This window comes from Branchiostoma floridae, chromosome 7 (genome assembly GCF_000003815.2).
Source record: "Branchiostoma floridae strain S238N-H82 chromosome 7, Bfl_VNyyK, whole genome shotgun sequence".
Taxonomy (NCBI): Eukaryota; Metazoa; Chordata; class Leptocardii; order Amphioxiformes; family Branchiostomatidae; genus Branchiostoma; species Branchiostoma floridae.
Genome location: NC_049985.1, coordinates 23,860,193 through 23,878,499, shown reverse-complemented (window position 1 = coordinate 23,878,499; position 18,307 = coordinate 23,860,193). Strand labels below are relative to the sequence as shown.

General features: G+C 39.8%; 4 protein-coding genes across 4 annotated transcripts in view; 2 read left to right on the top strand and 2 right to left on the bottom strand.

Annotated features, from left to right (window-relative positions):
- Positions 1-1,461: 1,461 nt before the first annotated feature.
- LOC118420188 (E3 ubiquitin-protein ligase TRIM56-like) lies at positions 1,462-2,896 on the top strand. The gene has a single exon (XM_035826903.1). The coding sequence runs from the start codon at positions 1,475-1,477 to the stop codon at positions 2,894-2,896; it is 1,422 nt and encodes a 473-aa protein (XP_035682796.1). The 5' UTR covers positions 1,462-1,474.
- A 3,760-nt stretch (positions 2,897-6,656) lies between these two features.
- Positions 6,657-9,437, top strand: LOC118420187 (ubiquitin carboxyl-terminal hydrolase 15-like). The gene is made up of 6 exons (XM_035826902.1): positions 6,657-6,767; positions 6,993-7,120; positions 7,720-7,856; positions 8,079-8,268; positions 8,733-8,878; positions 9,372-9,437. The coding sequence occupies exons 1-6, from the start codon at positions 6,736-6,738 to the stop codon at positions 9,435-9,437; spliced, it is 699 nt and encodes a 232-aa protein (XP_035682795.1). The 5' UTR covers positions 6,657-6,735.
- A 2,620-nt stretch (positions 9,438-12,057) lies between these two features.
- LOC118420186 (E3 ubiquitin-protein ligase TRIM56-like) lies at positions 12,058-13,248 on the bottom strand. The gene has a single exon (XM_035826901.1). It carries the CDS (start codon positions 13,246-13,248, stop codon positions 12,058-12,060), a length of 1,191 nt encoding a protein of 396 aa, XP_035682794.1.
- Positions 13,249-17,321: 4,073 nt separating this feature from the next.
- The window catches only part of LOC118420185 (protein mono-ADP-ribosyltransferase PARP14-like), an 11,880-nt gene continuing 10,894 nt past the window's right edge, over positions 17,322-18,307 (bottom strand). The window contains exons 5-6 of the mRNA XM_035826900.1: positions 17,426-17,568; positions 17,322-17,343 (exon numbers count right to left, since the gene is read on the bottom strand). Coding sequence (XP_035682793.1) covers positions 17,322-17,343; positions 17,426-17,568 — 165 coding nt within the window. The remainder of the gene's footprint in view (positions 17,344-17,425; positions 17,569-18,307) is intronic.

The window sequence follows — 18,307 nt, the reverse complement described above, 5'->3', positions numbered from 1 at the left end:
ACGAGTGACAGATCTTGATATAGCTGTATCATACCATGGTTAATAAAGCACCGAATAAAACCCTGCATGTTTTATTTTCATTCTGTGATTATTATTAGTTTTTAATTTGTTGAATGTATAAATAAATCAAATCAAATCAAATCAATGGCAATAATATTGTAAAGCCACCTCCACCCCTAGGGCGTCACCAACAAAATTAATTTTGCAATAAGGGTAACGTTATAACTTCATCAGCTTTATTAAACACGGCAAACTTGTAAACATTTTAACCCTATTCAGACCGGGGGGGGCTTTTGAGGCCCGCGGCAACTTCGATGTCCTATAACGCCAGAACGGCTTACGCTAGAGCCACCAAATTTGGTGAGTTTTCCTAAAATATTGTTGGCAAAAAAAATTACGAAGTTTGAAAAATTTTCCATTTTTTCGTGTTGCCATGGCAACCGTTTGTTGACAGGCTGTTTTGCCAAAAATCACTATTTTTGGTTCTAACAATGTATTTTTCATATTTATTTGTTATATTACTGCTATTTTGTAACATAAATAAAATCTTATATTATTTAGCATATCTTTCATAATTATATATGCATAAATTATGCTAATTTGATGACGTCATCAGCCCAAAATCCAAGATGGCGGACCGTATGGCAAGATCAAGAATAACAAGCTAATTATCCCTCAGAATTTGTAACTACCTGGTATTTTTTCATCAAAAACCATCTAAATGAATGAAATTAGTCTATTTCCATTGCCCTTTGTGATCATTTGTTGCAAAAAAAGGATTTTTAAAAATTCAAGGTGGTGGATATAATATGGCGGAACCCAACTCGTATCTTGGATGTGCATGACGTCATTTTGTGACGTCATTTTGACGTTATCGATGTTGCTATTGGCAACACAAGTCGTAATAAACATTATTATTCTGTTATCTGCACTTGTTGTTACATTTTTTTAGCATAACTTGAAGTTTTCTGAGAAAAACCCTTTTTTCATGGGTCCGGCCGATATAATCAAATTGATGACGTCATAATTACGTCATCTTACGTCAACGTAACGTCAAACGTCACATACTTGTTAGATATTATGTCGATATTATGTCCTAAAAATTTGGTGGCCCTACGGCACGTCGTTTTAGAGTTATAGGACTTAGAAATGGAGGGCATCAAAAGCCCCCCCCCCCGGTCCAGGGATGACCAAAAAAGCCCGGTCTGAATAGGGTTAAGTTAACTTGCGCATGTCAACCTTAACTGACTGTTTAACCTTCGAGACAACTGTACTTTTATTGATGCTTTGTATACATATTACCGACACCCACGAAAAGCTTCCCACTAGTTTAAAGTTAACGTTACGTCATTAACCGAATTCTAACAGCGCCAATGATATGGGCGCGGTGTCACCAACGGACATTGCCCTTTGAACTTTCGGTACGCCACAGGTGTGATGATGTCATATCAGGAAGTGAGATCTCAATAGCAATATGGCGACTGCCGCTCTCCCAGAGAAAGTCAGCGACGACTTCACCAAGTGTACGATCTGTTTCTACACCTTTAAGAACCCGAAGGTTCTTCCCTGCTTGCACACCTTTTGTGAACACTGTCTGCGGGAATGGGTCCAGAAGAACGATGGCGACACCTTTCCGTGTCCTATTTGTCGTCAGCCTGTTCCCTTGCCCCAAAATGGCGTCGAGGGTCTAAAGGACAACTTCTTTATCGTTAGCCTGGTAAAAGCCGTGACGGAGCATAACAAGGTTCGCCAGGGCAAAGATGAACTGCTCTGTACCAGTTGTGAGGAAGGGAAGCCAGCCACGTCCAGGTGTTCGGAGTGTGCTGAGTTTCTGTGTGAGAGTTGTGAGTCAGCACATCGTCTTCTGAGAGTCACCAGGGGCCATACGCTCTTCACGTTTGAGGAACTTAAAACAGGAAAATACGACAACGTTTTCAGGACCAGGAAAGCTCCACCGTGCTCCAAACATCCAGAAGAAATCCTGAAGCTCTATTGCAGGACTTGCGAGACCCCAATATGCAACGAATGTGTCTTGTTTGAACACAGGGACTCACAGCACGACCTCAAGCGCATACAAGAGGTAGCTACCGAGAAGAGGGAGACAATCTTAGATCTTACTCCACAGTGCCAAGCCCGAATGCAGTTCTTTCGTCAGACGGAAGAAGTACAGAAACGCCTGAAAGAGCAGCTTCAACTGAACGCAGAGGGGGCTCGTCAGAATATCAATAAAACAGCACAGACATTGATTGCGATGGTAAAGGAAGAAAGCGAACGACTTCTGACTTGTATTGATACAGAGGAAACATCCAGGAAGAAACAGATCGATGCAGAGATAGAGGGAGCACAGATCAGTCTGGCGAGCGCCAAGAGCACATGTGAGTTTGCCGAGACTCTAGCTCGGGAGGGAGGAGACTACGAAGTTGTGTCTTTCTCACAAGATATGACAACAAGACTGAACGAGTTGACTAAACCACCTGCGAACACAGTGGACTTTGAACTGGCAAACATTACCGTGGACTACTCGGTCATGAGGCAGAAATTGTCGTCATACGGACCACCGGATTCTAAACATTGTTTGCCCAAATCAACTGCAAAAGAACTGAGTTCCATGCTGGAAAGTGTGTCAGAGATGGATTCCACAAGGAAAAGGAAAGCCAGCAAGATAACAAATAACAAGAACGAAAAACGTCAGGTGGGAGGGAGTCAGAAAGCCAGCATTGGTGATCATGAGAAGGGAATGGCAGGTGGTAGTGGCTCGAATCGGCGCCAGCAGAATCTGCGGAGAGGAAGAGAGAGTGGTGTTTCTAGTAGTGTGAACCAGAAGGTGCCGTGTATTCAGCCAGGTCGTTTGAAAGAACTTGTTGAATGTAAGTACTGGCGTTGTCATGGACGATAAATTTCTACATTAAGTATGTTTGCATGTGTGTGCACGTGTTCGTGTGTTTGTGTGTGATGTGTGTGTTTTTGTGTTCGCTTACATGTACATGTGTATATATTTACCTTCGCCAAAATGGAAAATTTAGGGTAGCGTTTGTGAGTATATTTGTGTGTTTATAGAAGACCAGCATAACTCGAGATCGCCTGAATGGATAGTATTGATATTCGGTATGTGGGTACGTCTTGATGAGACCTGGGAACGATTAGATTCTGGGCTCCCTAGCGGCCTGTTATGGCACTGCAGCAGAACGTCCAGGTTTGATATCTCGAGTTCTGGACATGCTGCGGCTATGATTTGTTGCCGATGAAGAGAGTAAATGGTATAGGTTTGGGTCCCCTAGCGGCTTGTTTTTAACTTAATGGCAGGTTTAGTGTCAGACTTTAAAAGGGAATAACTCAAGACGGGTTGACGGATTGTCGTGATTTTTGGTGTGTAGATAGCTTGAGGGATGCTTTATATAATTATGTATTATTTATGAAATTTGAATCTAATTTGTATAAGCAATAAGGAAATCGTCTGCCACGCTCTGTGCCATTATAGGAACATTGCAACATGTGGCATTTGTAACTGAGAAGAGAAGAATATTGGTAGGTATATATCGTGCAAAATAAAAACCTAATTTGCATGATTAATTACTGTAAATGCAGAAAAGTTCGCGGTGGATTAATGTTCGCGGTTTTCGCGGTGACCACTTCACCGCAAACTTAAATCCACCGCGAACATTTTTCTATTATGGTATTAGACTGCAGTCTAACGTGTTACCGCGAAATTAAAACCACCGCGAAAAGTTCCTTTTCCCGCAACCGCGAAATTAAATCCCCACGAACTTAAATGCATTTACAGTAAACTCTAGTTTATTGCTTATGTCTTTATTTTTGGACACCAGTCACCTGTCCTTTTTTTATCATTCAAACTGTTCTTTTTTAAGGTCTGAGTAAACCAATGCTGAGGCATGTCTTGAAAATAATTCCATTCCATCAGAAGTGGTGTTTTTTCACCCAAATGACACAATTTGACCCCTAAATTGAAGGGGAAATTATTGTTTTTCACCCCCCTGGAAAATGGGGCTTTATGGAGAACAGCCGGCTCCGCCCCTTGGGGAGTGCACAGCTGGTACCATGGCGGGAAAACAAGAGGCGGTTGGACCAATCAGGCTGCGCTATGTGGTTGACGACAATCCTACATACGGAGGACCCTCCCAGCTGTACCAAGAATGAAGACTAAGAGGATTTCCCTGTTTATTTGTATATACAATAAAACACTATTTTGCTGTGATGAAAAGTTTTATTCAGTAACATTTATTTCAATTTTAACTAAAATTAATTCAGTGCCTGCAAACTCCAATCTAGCGTCAACTTCAACGGCTTTCTTTCTTGGATAACAACGTAAACAACCTGACTGCACTGATAAGTGATATTAGTGAACAAGTATGACAAAAGAACTGTGACATAAGCGTTCATTTTTATTTTGAAAAATTCAATGTTTTCAAACTCCAATCTTAACTGGAGTGTAACGGTTTTCTTTCTTGGATGTCCATCTCAGAGTAACGTAATAGCAGAGTCCTCGGCAGTTGGACATGAAGAACATAATTTTCGGACCGACTGTATACATGGCAAATATCTTGACACATTTACATAATGAGTAGTTGAAGAATAACTTCGACAAACATTACAACATGCAGGTTGTCGATATTTTGTACATACAATGTAGAACTTCAAACGTGAAATATGTAACTGTCAGTCTGGGCAAACATATACAAGAAACTAAGTCTCCGATCTTTCACTACGGGCGAAAAAATTACTCAATGAATTTGCTAAATTATCACAATGTTATTTCCATACCACATTCGGCCATTTCCTTTCTCGGGGCTATCTATCCCGAACACTTTTCAATCTCATCGTCAAGCCGTGTAGAAGCTGTTTTCGTACCGAGAACGGTGGAATTATCGTGAGCGCAGATGTGCATATTTTCTCGGATCATGCCACGGCATGGCAGAGCATATGGACACAAGGGTCCGGCATCAGAAACAAGTCCGTAACTCCAGAAAAAGCGGGTAGAGGGTCTCCAGAAAGGCATCAGAATAATCCTAAAGGCTTCTCCTACAATACTTATTAGGATATATCCCTGTATACGGCCGTTTTCCGGCCCAAAATTCGCCATGAAGCGCACGGCGCGTTTCGCCCGTCACCGAGTCCGCCATCTTGGCTGGGCCGGCGTGGCTGTGACGTCATCGCGTGTTGTTGTTTATTTCGGGCTGGCAGGTTTTGCGGACTCACGCCCGGCTTGGATTTGCAAATCGCGCCATTTCTGTTGAATACTGCGTGTTGAAAGGTCGATGACCCCGCATTTTACCGGAAGTGAGCGGGGCCTATGGAATGCAGGCCAAAACCCGGCGATTTCGGCTCTTTTACGGCCCCTGAAGGGCAAATACGTTACAATTAGAAAAGATATATGATTTTTAAAGTGAACCCATGGTAAAACTACTCATGGAATATGGGGAAAACGGTCATTTTTGTAGAGATAACCCACTAAACTAAAGCTTCAAATTCTGCCGAAACGAAACGGTGCTATTTGAGTCCCCCAGGGCTGGGGGCATCGGGGGCAATAAAGATTCATACAAAAACATTCGTTAAAAATCAGTACTTGTAAATATGATAAAAAACGAATTTTTATGGCTTGCCATCACTATTATGGACATTATACCATAGATTCCATTGACTTTTTTCCAATCCCCAGCCTGTGGGTTCATTTTTTCTGAAAATGGGCGTGGCCCCCATAATAATTGATGACGTCATCATGACGTCATAAAAATCTGCAAAAATTACCAGCTTGCAATAAGGTATCGGGCCGGAGTTTCTTTTACGATTTCGGAGGTTGGCGGACAGCCTCAGGCCGAAGGGCTACAGTTCCGCTAGTAAACGTAGGACGCGAAAATTAATCGATATGGTGGAAAGCCCATTACTGCCTCTTTCCGACAAACCTATTGTTATCGTCTGTTGCCTCCTTATTTTGGGTAGAATATGTAGTAAAATTTTAATTTTGGTCCCGAAAACTTTTCATTTTTCAACACTTATTTTGATCGAAGCTGCTTAGAAAAAAACGAATTTTCCCAGGATAACGGTCTACGTGGTAGAGAAGCTAAATTCTTCATGTTTGTGTAAAATGAAAATAAAAAAATTCCATGTGATAACTTTTTTGCAATCTCCGATGACGTCATTTCTTCGAAATCGCATGAAAAACGCCGCTATTTGGGTCATCAGGCGAAAAAACCGCATCACCGTTGCAGCGGACTAATACAAAAATGATTTCGCTGGCCGACCAACTACTCCTCGCACAAAAATAATACAACCCACGGGCTTTTCAGGAAATACGACAAATCTATGCTCAGCTGTAACGATTACCAAGCAATAGGGAGCAAAAGTTAGGGAGACAATAGCGCACTTCCGGCCCTTTACACTAGTTCCGCCAACTCCGGTCAGATTTGAACTCCGACCCGGAACCATAAGACACTTTATGACAAAAACTTATAGTCCATACTTAACTGCAACATGTACTTTTTGAAGACCCCAAAAGTCCTCAGCAAGTGTTTTCTCGGACCTTAAGCATGCTTTCGGTATTTGTCTGATGCTAGAATAAAACATCGCAACAAGGGCATTGAAGTCTTAAAGATTTTAGCTAATGTCAAGCTTATTCTTGATTCTTTGATTATCCCTGAAGGTTGGTCCCTACGCATACAAGGTATTTCACACAAAGAGCCACCAGCTGTGGAGGTGCAGAAATCCACAATCTCCGCAGGAATGAAGAAAGAACTTAAGAAGGGAGACATTTGGTAAAGACCCTATTCATTTGTTCCTTAGCTTCAACCTCAACAAGGCTGACACTGCTGAAAATTTCAAAAGTTACATCTACAAACAATGGTTATCGTTTACTATACACATGCAAGCAGAGCATTAATTTTTATCTGTCTATAACAAGTGGATTTGTACGTAAGAAAATTGTAATTACATCAATCAGCACCTTATGCCTCATTGCTTTCGTTAATATATCGCCACAGGTTCCTTGTCGCTATGAAGTGGTGGAAACAGTGGAAGAAGTATGTGGGATACGACTCCAGGGATATGGAGGGAATCGGTAATCCAGCATATCATCCAGGGCCGATTGACAACTCTGCACTGTTCAAAGGTAACGTTCATATTTCTTACCTAGTACCTGTAGTAAAAGTGGTTTCGTTTGCTTGTAGTCTCTCTGCATTGAACATAATAGAAATCTCGTTGAGGAGGTTCATCAGTCACGTATGAATACAGTTACTCCAAATTTTCTTCTATCAATGACTGTTTTTAAAGGTAAGGTACATACCTACAAATGTTCGACGGCTGACAGTCCATCTTGCTCACGGAGAGTGACCTAGTCTCGATCTCGAGATGAAGCACGAGACTAGGTCAGGCTTGCGTAGATCAGCGTAGATAATCTCCCCCCGCCTCCTTGCGGAGAAAGGATAGGTACGTAGGACTTGGGCAGCTCCCAACCCTCATTGAGGTTCAGCTTCGCTCCCTCCAGCTGGATGTGGGTGACCTCCTTGATCTTTCTGTGGGCCTTGAGTGCTTCTAGATCAATGATTTCGATCGATATTACCCGAGATGGGCTTGGTAGTAACGTGACATGAGGTGGCGTTGGCTAAGCGCAGATTTAAACGATATAGACATTTGCTTAAAAGATGGTAAGCGAGGAATTGTTTATATGTCCAGCGGGCCGCGGGATAAATGGCATTTTTTTTTCTCAAGACCCAGGGCATCCGGATGCTTGTTTCTTGAAAGAGCATCTGATCGACCAGTTGGATTATTGGCTTCTTCCTGTGGAGGTATCCCCTACACTTGTCTCCTGGTATGGAATCAAAGACTGTCATGTAATTCCCCGTGAGGTAAGACTTTGAAATATATGAGGGTACAAGTTGGTGTGTGTGTGTGTGTTTGTGTGTGGGCATGTGTGTGTCCATATGCGTGCGTATGTGTAGTGTGTGTGTGTGTGTGTGCACCTGCGTGTGTGTTATTTGCATAATATCCACGGGGCAAGCCAATAACATGTACCCAGCACATAGCGGGAGTTTACTTTAATAGAGTAATATTGCTGTTGTCAATAACATAATTTTTTGGTAACAACTTACCAACACTTTTACCTTCACTTTTCACTTGCCCCTTTAATACAGGTGGTTGAGTTTGGCATGTTTGTAAAACACTGCAAAGTAGAAGTTTACCTGATGGAGCTGAAGCTGTACAGACATCCCAACATGGATGACGGGGTCACTCAACAGTTCAGCAAACACGACACAATAGGTAAAACCAAATGTTAATATAGAAAAGCATATGGCTTTCTATTCTTTCTAAGGTTTCTTTTTCTTTCTTTCTTTCTTTCTTTCTTTCTTTCTTTCTTTCTTTCTTTCGTCTTTCTTTTGTCTATCTTTTGTCTTTCTTTCTTTCTTTTTTGTCTTTCTGTCTGTCTTTTATCTTCTTTTGGTTCCTTTCTTCTCTATGTTCCTTTGTTTCTCCTTCATTTTTTCATTTTTTTTCCTTCATTATTTTTTTTCTCCTTTTTCTTCTTTTTCCTTCCATATGATAAGGTGGTTTCAGTTAAAACTTTGTTCTGACAAACACTGATCACATGATACATGTTGGGTAAATATAGCCATAATTTTGGATATTTTGTAATATTTCCAGAACAAGTAGGATGCCAATACCATAATGTCAGTAACACTAATGATAACTTTTTCATCCTAGATGTACGTTCTTCTCAAACCTAGGCCAAATCGAAGAAGACATGAGGATTCTTTTCAACATTCCCAAAGATCGGTGTGTGCGTCTGTGGAGCAAGTACCTGTCCAATAAATACGAACTTCTAAACAAACCCGAAATGACTGTTCAGGAGGCAGGACTCTATCAAGGCCAGGTAAGCTACGATTTAAACGCGTATATAGACTTTCATAAGCTATAAGGTATTCTACAGATATACATACAAACCAACAGGTGGATATGAACTGGACATTAACCTACAAGCATATGACTAAATTAATACTTTGTTGTATCTAAGGTTCCAGTTGTATACTTTAAGACTGTCAAGAGATTTATTAGAATATATTGCAGTTAGTCTACAAACGGTTATTCAAATGGAGAGGGACCAGCTAAATATTTTCATTTTTTTGTGTCAATGTTGAAGTTACCTATAAAAATGTTTGATAAATATTTATGTTCTAGTTCATAGTTCAGCACTTTAAACAAAATTGAGACAAAGTTTAACCAAAGTTTAACTTATTGCATGATAGGTGGAATAATTATTTAAAGTTCTACTATGAAGTATATGAACGAGTGCTAAAATACAATACATACTCGAACTCTGTTTTCTGCGCAAAGTCAAAAATACTCCTTTATCATTTTTTCAACAGACCATCGAGATTGAGGAGCAAAACCCTGATGGATCATGGCCGAGAGGGCTTCTGAAGACCAAGTAGATTTCAATTCCAGTTATCGGGATACAGGACGTGTCTTTAGAGCTTTCCTTTTGGCCATCCTTCAAAGAAAATAACTATCTTCTGTTATGGACTTAATCAACGACAACATTGCAGACATTTTAGTTACATAAGCACACATTTTCTATGTTACAAATTGTCTAATTCCTTGCTATAACATGATTCCCCTGTATAGACTAAAACTGAAAGTTCAGACAAATTTGCTCAAAAGAATGAAAATTATACATCTCTTTTGCCATGTAGAAGAAGACTAAATCTGTGCGGTAGTGTAAGAGGACATCGTACGGAATGACCTCGCGCATCAATCAATCAATCAATCAAACAATCGTTCAATCAATCTATCGACCAAATCAGTAATTGTCAGTAGCTCCCAAATCCATCTATTAATAATAATGATTCTTATACTACGCTTCATAGTCTTTAATCATTTTTACACAATGATACGTTTCAAATGTGAAGTATATACAGACAAACAATTGTCCGAACGATTATTTCTACAGGTTGAACAAATGGAAAAAGCGGATCCACGTTCGCGTGTAACTTTGTATGGCTCATCAAACCAGCAAATGGTGCACCGGTTGAAAAAAACTAAATGAGACAATAATATGGTAGGAAAACCACACAAATAATTCCTCTCTACTTTTTCTTCTTTTATTGCTGATATTGTCTAATCTATGTTTGGGATCTTCCGGTCTTTACGCATTGAGCAAGATTTAGACAGTATGTATTTCCGGATAAGATAGATAAATAGAAAAGTAAGCAAACTGTAACTGAACATAAGATAAAACACAAACGTTATACCAAAACGGATGCAACGGTCGCAAAGTTTACATTAGCCACATATACGACTAAACACTTTACAGTTTTTTCGTCTTCTGGTGAAACAAGAAAGGATTGTTCACTGCAATTTGTTCCAAAATTTGCTGAACGAAAGATTGTGCAAAAATCTAATTTGCATATATTAGAAATATTTTATCAAGGTGACACATGGCAAAAATAGACGCATGGCAAAAATAACGACAGCAATGATACAGATTATTCACACTATTTGATTTTTTACAACAGAATTTTGACAGACTAAATACGCGTACGTAGTTCGAAATTCAAGCCACATTATGCTATGTTGTTTTTAACATTAATTCCATAGATACACCTTACCTAGTTTCATAAATTCACAATAATATTGATATCCACCAAGCCAGGAAATGGCTTAAAATGAATTGCATAAGCCTCAAGATGTATTAATCATAGTATTTGATATGTTGTTCATTACAATTAAACATGTAAATAAAAAGTTATATTATTTTAATTAATTCCAGTGGAAAATATCAACAGTGTCCTTCAGTATGCCTGTTATGACTTACCCTTTGCTATACCGTGCCCTCTACGAGTGATTATTCTCTTACATAACTGACATATGCAATGTCATAGAAGTTGATTGATTATTCTGGCTCTCCCAATATCACCAATATGCAGATGTCATTGCCTTGCTATGGGAAACATTTACATAATATCAATTATCACAAAAAATTCATAAGTCACTTGTTATAATTACAGAGTGTGTCATACTCGTTGTTACAGTGGCACGTACTTTTTCTGGACAATTTTTTTAGAACTTCAGAGAAACCTAGCCTTGGTGCCATTCTATTTAGTGCACTGGAGCACTCAAATGAGCGAGTATGAGAGCCTTGACAACATTTTTTTGTCATGCATTACAACATTTCTTTCGTCATATATGTCATATCAGTACAGAGTACTTGCCGGGTAGTTCACTTGGCCAAGCTTGTTGGCGACAAATTAGTTGCATCAAATTAGATTTGCAAGTTTTTTTTTGCCATCTTTTTATTTCGGTTATGCTACTGACTTGGGACACACGGTTAAAACATGTGACGCCCCTTACGCTGCTACCTTAATTACTAGATACAAGATAACTCTTTTTTAAATCATTGTGTTGCACTCAATTAAAAACTAATGTTCCATGAGAAAGGAATTTGGAAAGGTCACGCCTGTTTGCAACAAGTTCTCGTCTATTTTACGCCCACTTGCGATATTTTGCCATTCGTGATTTTTAAAATCTTTTTTCCAAAACTACACTTTCTAGGCAACCAATTGACGCCTTTTGTTGACAAATTGGCAACGCGTTGTTGACATCTACTAGCAAATGTCTTTTGTGGCCCAGTGAGATACGTACTACTTGCAACATGTTACCTTCCCATTAGGTGCCACACAATGTCAGCCATACTCTGACCGTGCTGAAGGGGTTTGTCTTCTAGTGGTCGGACAGGCGGGCTCCAACTTTGTGAGCTATAGTTGGCAACAAAAAAAATATTATTGAAGAAATGAAATGACAAGGTGTCTACATAACGTGCATAAAGTGTGCTGCTATTTGGAGACGTTATTCTGCAAAAAGCTACATGTACATGTACATGTTTATGACGAAAACAAGGAGATTCATTGTCAACAAAAGCATACTTATCTATTGATGCTGTAATCCATCAGCATGAAAATAGAATACCCTACAGCTCCGACTGGCACCCGCCCAATTGTAACGGTTGCTTTAAAAGGTACTAGGACGAGCGCAAATCTAGGAAAACGTATGTACTCACCGTTGCCGTGCGGGTGCCGATAACCTCACGGTTGTTCTTGATTTATCTGAAGGTCCTAATATCTCATTCATTTCTTTGTTAGATATGCAGTACTTGGCATTCTTTGGAAATTCCGTTTTCAGCTTTTGCTTGAGACCGTCGTACCGCACCGTGACTTTTGTCAGCTCCACATCGGGGCCTGTGTTGCTAGACTGGGCTACGATGGTCCGGAGGCGTTGCTCTATTTCCTTGCTGAAGGTCAACAGTTCAAACATGTCCCCTTCCCTTGCTAGTGCCGTTGCGAAGTCGCAAGTTCCCTTCACACTTGCAATAGAGGTTTGCTTCTCGTCCAACTGGTCTTGTAATTTCTTCCTTTTCTTCTCAGCAGCCAGGCTGATGGTGTCTAGCATAGCAGCTTCTTCTTGTTGTATAATGGCGATGAGTCGCTTCACATTCGTTGTGACTTCCGTCTTTGCTTTCTCTTCGTTCTCTTCGAGGTATGGTAACATCTTTGTGAGTATCCTTTCGTGCTTGTGTAGATTTTGCACCTGCAATTGGCATCGTGTGAGGAGATCTTTCAGTATCGTCTTTCTCACCGTTGCTGCCTGGTTCAGCTCTTCGTGATGGTGTTCTGGCTCTTGGTGGTTGGTGCTTGCACATTCTCTACAGATGGGAACGTTGCACGTAGTGCAGAATAGTCGCAGCGTTTTACTAGGATGAGCTTCGCATTTTGGAGTCGTTTTTGAGCGGAGTTTGTCGTCGTGTTCCCCCGTTTGTAGCTCGGTGATTGTCAGTCGTGTGTGACCGTTTGTGGACTTCAGGCGACGGTGAGCGGATTCGCAACTCTGGCATAAGAACTCGGCACACTCCACACACCTCCAGGTCGCCACGACGTCACACTTGGAGCAGAGGATATTGTTGGGGTTTTCAAGTATCTTAACTTGATCCTGAACAGCAGCAACAAGGCTAGCCGTGAAGGAGTTATCCCTAAGCCCCTCAACTCCATCTTCCGAACACGGCACCTCCTGGCGACAGATGGGGCAGGAAAGGCAACTGTTCGCTTGTTTTCTAACACATTCCTTCAAACATGTCTTGCAGAAGGTATGCAGACAGGGAACAAGAATCTTCGGCTCCTTAAAAGTGTCGTAGCAGATCGTACACTGCAGAAAGTCGACACCGATTTCTAAAGAGTCTTCAACAGTCGCCATTCCTCCGGATGAATGAACTGCAAATCAGCCTTGTGACAATAGCAATGTTATATTAATCATGTGATTTGCGGCCAGTGACCGGTTGATTGCAAACTGAACCACGCCCATATTTAACATGCATGATTGAGTACGTAAATTGATTGCTTATGATTTTTTCCATCTTCTTGCTGCGTGTTGATTGATTTACCAGAGGTCACAACTAGAGATACCCGTTTGCAATGTAAGTAGGTTGTCCTCTGAAATGACCTATCTTAGTTAATTGTGACTTTATCACTATGTATTTAATCAAAGTTGTCGTAATTATGGTGTTATTTTATTATGTAAATCACAAAATCCCTACAAATTATTTACATACAAGACAACGAATTGAAAGTATTTCGTATGTATGTTGCAATTGGTTGCTTCGGCCTAAGAAAAAAATGTTGTTTCCTTTTACGGTGCTGAATGACAAAATTTGGATCGGTAGGGAGGGATGATTCTCTTTATTGTTTTGAATCTCGGTCAAATTAGTAATCAAGCAAATACAACTTAATAAATGAATGTAAAACTGAAATTCATAAGGTCACATGCATTTTCATCATATGTTAATCGAATAGATATTCACGCAAATATAGCAATAAACTAAAGAAATACAATATATACTAAACATTCTTACATCAACCGTGGCTTTAAAATGCGTTTAGTATGAAAGTTTGGAAGTTTTGAATTTTGTGAAATCTACATGACAGGTTTTTTTCCTTTTCTAGAGGCTAACCGATCAACAATACAGCAATCTTTTTTTAAATTTTATTTGCCTAAAAAATATCATGTCACCTAGGCTCACTGAAACAAATACTGTGTTTATGGCCCTAAAATGATATAGTCGTCAGGAAGCGTCATCTTGTGTTGTTCGTTTCCTAATTTTTGGATTTCCATCGAAGTTGTTCTAAAATTACATCTTAGCAAATCATGTGAAGCTGAAATGTATCAGACGGTGGCATTTTCAACATAATAAAGACAAATTAGTTTTATTGTTACAATTAACAAATAAACACAATGTCAACTACACGTCTTTATCAATAACTAAAATTCAATAACGGTTCAAATGCCATTTTGTGTTAGCCGTTTAAAATCCATGTTGTTTGTTTTCATTTTCAATAATCATAAGCAAATGTCAACTTTAAAATTTAATGAGACCTTGCCTGCGGCCTACAAAATAAGGGCTAGGGTCAGTTTTCTCGCAAAGAGGTGGGGGACCTAGAACATCAGAAACCATTCTTTTGTTATTTCCCATTTAAAATGTGCCATACTTAACATATTTTACAATTAAATAATATAGCTTCGCGCAATTTTGATAACATAAGTAAAACTCAAATACTATAAAATACTTTTAATTTGAGCTGTGCGTTTAGTCGTCAAAGTCAACCTAATCCATATGTCTGCGTCAACTAAAGTATAGGCTTGATGACTTCTGTTCACGGGGAGATTGTATGAAAATTCATCTTACTGATCCTGTCTGTTTTTAGAGCAAGTGATAACAGTAGACCAATTTAGATGTGCACAAATGTTTATTCACTTGTTGAAAACAGTACAGCCATGTAACTCCCAAACTAAGTTCAACACTGAAAAAAGGTCACACCAAGTCTACGTATTCTGTATTATATGTGTTAAGCTTATGTTATGTGTATTGCATGAGATAACATTAGGTTTGCTAGCCAAAGTATTTGATAGCATTACAACATGGCTTAATGACATAAATGCTGGCGTTTGCCATGTTTTGACTAGTCGACTCCATGAATACATGTTGTAGTAAACAAAATTTCAGTATGGGATAAACAAAACATAGATAACAGATAAGCCCCGATATGGAATATGGCTACTTAAGTAGTACTTTACGAAGCACACGACGCTTAGATATTAATAACATTACAAAGCTCTTCATCATAAACACATAATCTGTATAAATTGGTATATGTCAACACTACTGAAGAGAACGATATACAATATAGTTTACATATCCCAAACCACCACCATCATCAATGTCAATACCCCAAATACTAAAACATGTAAACTAGAACATCACGCATCCTGAAATCGTTATGATGGTGATGATTCTACCACAATATAACATCAACGTAATGTTCACTTGTTCACATTTTAAATCTATAAAGTTTAAGAACTATTTGTTAATGGGAATTTAGATAGCATTCTTTTCGCTTAGTTCTACGAGTTTCCATTCATAATGCTTTAGTCTTTTTATTTTGAGTTTTGAGAATATGAATTCGGAGGGTTTTAATTTCCCTGTCCTGTTGAATTAGCCTTCAGATTCATGCCATCTACCCCATACGTTTGAGAACCTTTTCTACTGTGGACAACAGGTTCAGGCTGATAAACCTCGAAAACATGCCGTAATTTTGCATCAGGGTTCCATTGAATTGGGCGTAGTATCATACGTTCAGGACTGAATACTATCTGACTTTTGCGACTGATCATCAACTTTGTCGTCATAGAAAAATTCCACACTGTGCGTATAGGTGGGGCTACTGGCATGTGTTTCTGTATCAGTCTGAGTACTAGGAATTTTGGTAGCATTGTGTACGCTTCTTTCCATGAGTTTTCATTCGTGATACCTTCATCCCTTTATTTAGAGCTTTGAGAATATGAAGTCGAAACGTTTTGTTTTATCTTTTTTGCAGAATAGACAATTGAATTTGCATATTGCTTCATGCCATCTACCCTATACGTTTGAGAACCGTCTCTACTGTGGACTACAGGTTCATGCTGGTAAACCTGGAAAACATGCCGTGATTTTGCATAAGGTTCAATTGGATTGGGCGTAGTATCATGCATACAGGTCTGATCACTATCTGACTTTTGCGGCTGATCATCAACTCTGTCGTCATTGGAACAATCTACACCGAGTGTGTAGGTGGGGTGACAACCCGGTGTATCTGGCTTCGTTAGGCCCCCTTTCCACTAGGACGGCGATCGCGCTGCGCTCTCACTGCGACCTACATATGATATGTGTAACTTTCACTTTCACACTGGGTATATCATACAAAACGTAAAAGTGTGATTGAGAAGACAACAAAACGCACAAAGTGTAACAAGATTCGTTTCTTGTCGATACAATTCGTTGAGCTATATGTCAAATCTTAGGTCGCAGAGAGAGCGCGGCGAGAGCGCCGTCCTAGTGGAAAGGGGGTATTAGGGTTAGACTCTACTTTACGAACCAGACAACGCTTACATTTTGATAACATTCCAAAGCTCTTCACTATAAACACACCATCTGTATTATTCGCATACGTCAACCAGTACTGAAGAGAACAAAACTACACTTTTTGTTAACAAACCCCAAATAATAATAAAAAATCAAATTAGAACTGCCTCGTGCTTAGAACATGGCATATACCATCTAAGATACCATTACAACATTACATAAACTAATTTACAATCGTTCGCGTTGGCTGTAGTGTGACATCCCACAGAAAATAACAATGTATCAATGAGAATTTCGGTAGCATTGTGTCGCTTCATTCTATGAGTTTCTATTCGTGATAGCTTCGTCCCTTTATTTAGAGCTTTGAGAATATGGAGTCGAAGCGTTTTGTTTTATCTTTTCTGCAGAATAGACAATTGAATTTGCATGTTACTTCATGCCATCTACCCCATACGTTTGTGAACCTTCTCTACTGTGGACTACAGGTTCATCCTGATAAACATCGAAAACATGCCGTGATTTTGCATAAGGTTCAATTGTATTGGGCGTAGTATCATGCATACAGTTCTGATCACTATCTGACTTTTGCGACTGATCATTTACTTTTACGTCATCGGAAGATTCTACACTGTGCGTGTAGGTGGGGCTACTGGCATGTGTTTCTGTATCAGTCTGAGTACTAGGAATTTCGGTAGCATTGTGTACGCTTCATTCCATGAGTTTCCATTCGTGTTAGCTTCCTCCCGTTATTTAGAGTTTTGAGAATATGGAGTCGAAGCGTTTTGTTTTATCTTTTCTGCAGAATAGACAATTGAATTTGCATATTGCTTCATGCCATCTACCCTATACGTTTGAGAACCTTGTATACTGTGGACTACAGGTTCAGGCTGATAAACCTGAAAAACATGCCGTGATTTTGCATAAGGTTCAATTGGACTGGGCGTAGCCTCGTGCATACAGGACTGATCACTATCTGACCTTTTCGATTGCTCATCAACTATGTCGTCATCGTGTGTGTAGGTGTGGCTACGACCTAGTGTATCAGGCTCAGCCAGGTTACTGATGTCTTCTTTATTCTGGCGACTGGTTTTGTCAATCGTCTCTACCTCGCCAATGTGGTACTGTGGGACATCAAAAACATAGGGTGATCTTGCATACGGTTCAATCGTGTTAGGTTTAACCTCTTCGTTGCAGCATTTCGTATCTGACTTGGGCGCCTGACCATTGCCACAGCCATCATGACCATCATAATTAGTGTTCTGGCTGACGGTATCTTGATGAAAAACGTCGCTTACAACTTGAGCATCAGCTGTGTTGTTTACTTGACCAGTATTGCCAGACTGTTTAATAATCATTGTGCAATACACGGCTAGCATAATACCGCACAGGACAACAACTACTCCAACTACAGATACAGCCACCACCCAGGCTGATAAAATACCAACATTTTGAGGCGATGCCGTTTCCTGATGCTTTGATGTTTCTGTTACTGGTACAAGGTAGGTATTGTTCTGGCGTTCTGTGGGGTAGAATGTATTAGGATCATGGGGTTCCGTCGTGGGTACAGGGTAAATATTGTTCTGAAGTTCTTTGGGACAGAATTTGTTCTGATCGCAGGGCGCAGGCAAATGGATGGAATAATTATTCTCTGCAGGGTCCCAAATTGTAAAACACCCTGAGATATATTCATTTAACATGTGAAGCTCTACGTTCTCTACTATAGGTGGAGTTTTACACCTGAACAAAGACTGGTCTTTGTACATGGCAAGTGCAATTTCATTCACTCTCAGGAAAGTTTTGCATGCTGATGACGTTTTATTTCGGCACGATTCCACATGTTTGCGATCGCAATCAGCCAAT

Coding starts and splice junctions, on each gene's coding strand:
- LOC118420188 (XM_035826903.1), top strand. CDS start 1,475: ATGGCGACTGCCGCTCTCCCAGAGAAAGTCAGCGACGACTTCACCAAG.
- LOC118420187 (XM_035826902.1), top strand. CDS start 6,736: ATGAAGAAAGAACTTAAGAAGGGAGACATTTG. Junction 6,768..6,992: donor CTTAAGAAGGGAGACATTTG/GTAAAGACCCTA, acceptor ATATCGCCACAG/GTTCCTTGTCGCTATGAAGT. Junction 7,857..8,078: donor GTCATGTAATTCCCCGTGAG/GTAAGACTTTGA, acceptor TGTCAATAACAT/AATTTTTTGGTAACAACTTA.
- LOC118420186 (XM_035826901.1), bottom strand. CDS start 13,248: ATGGCGACTGTTGAAGACTCTTTAGAAATCGGTGTCGACTTTCTGCAG.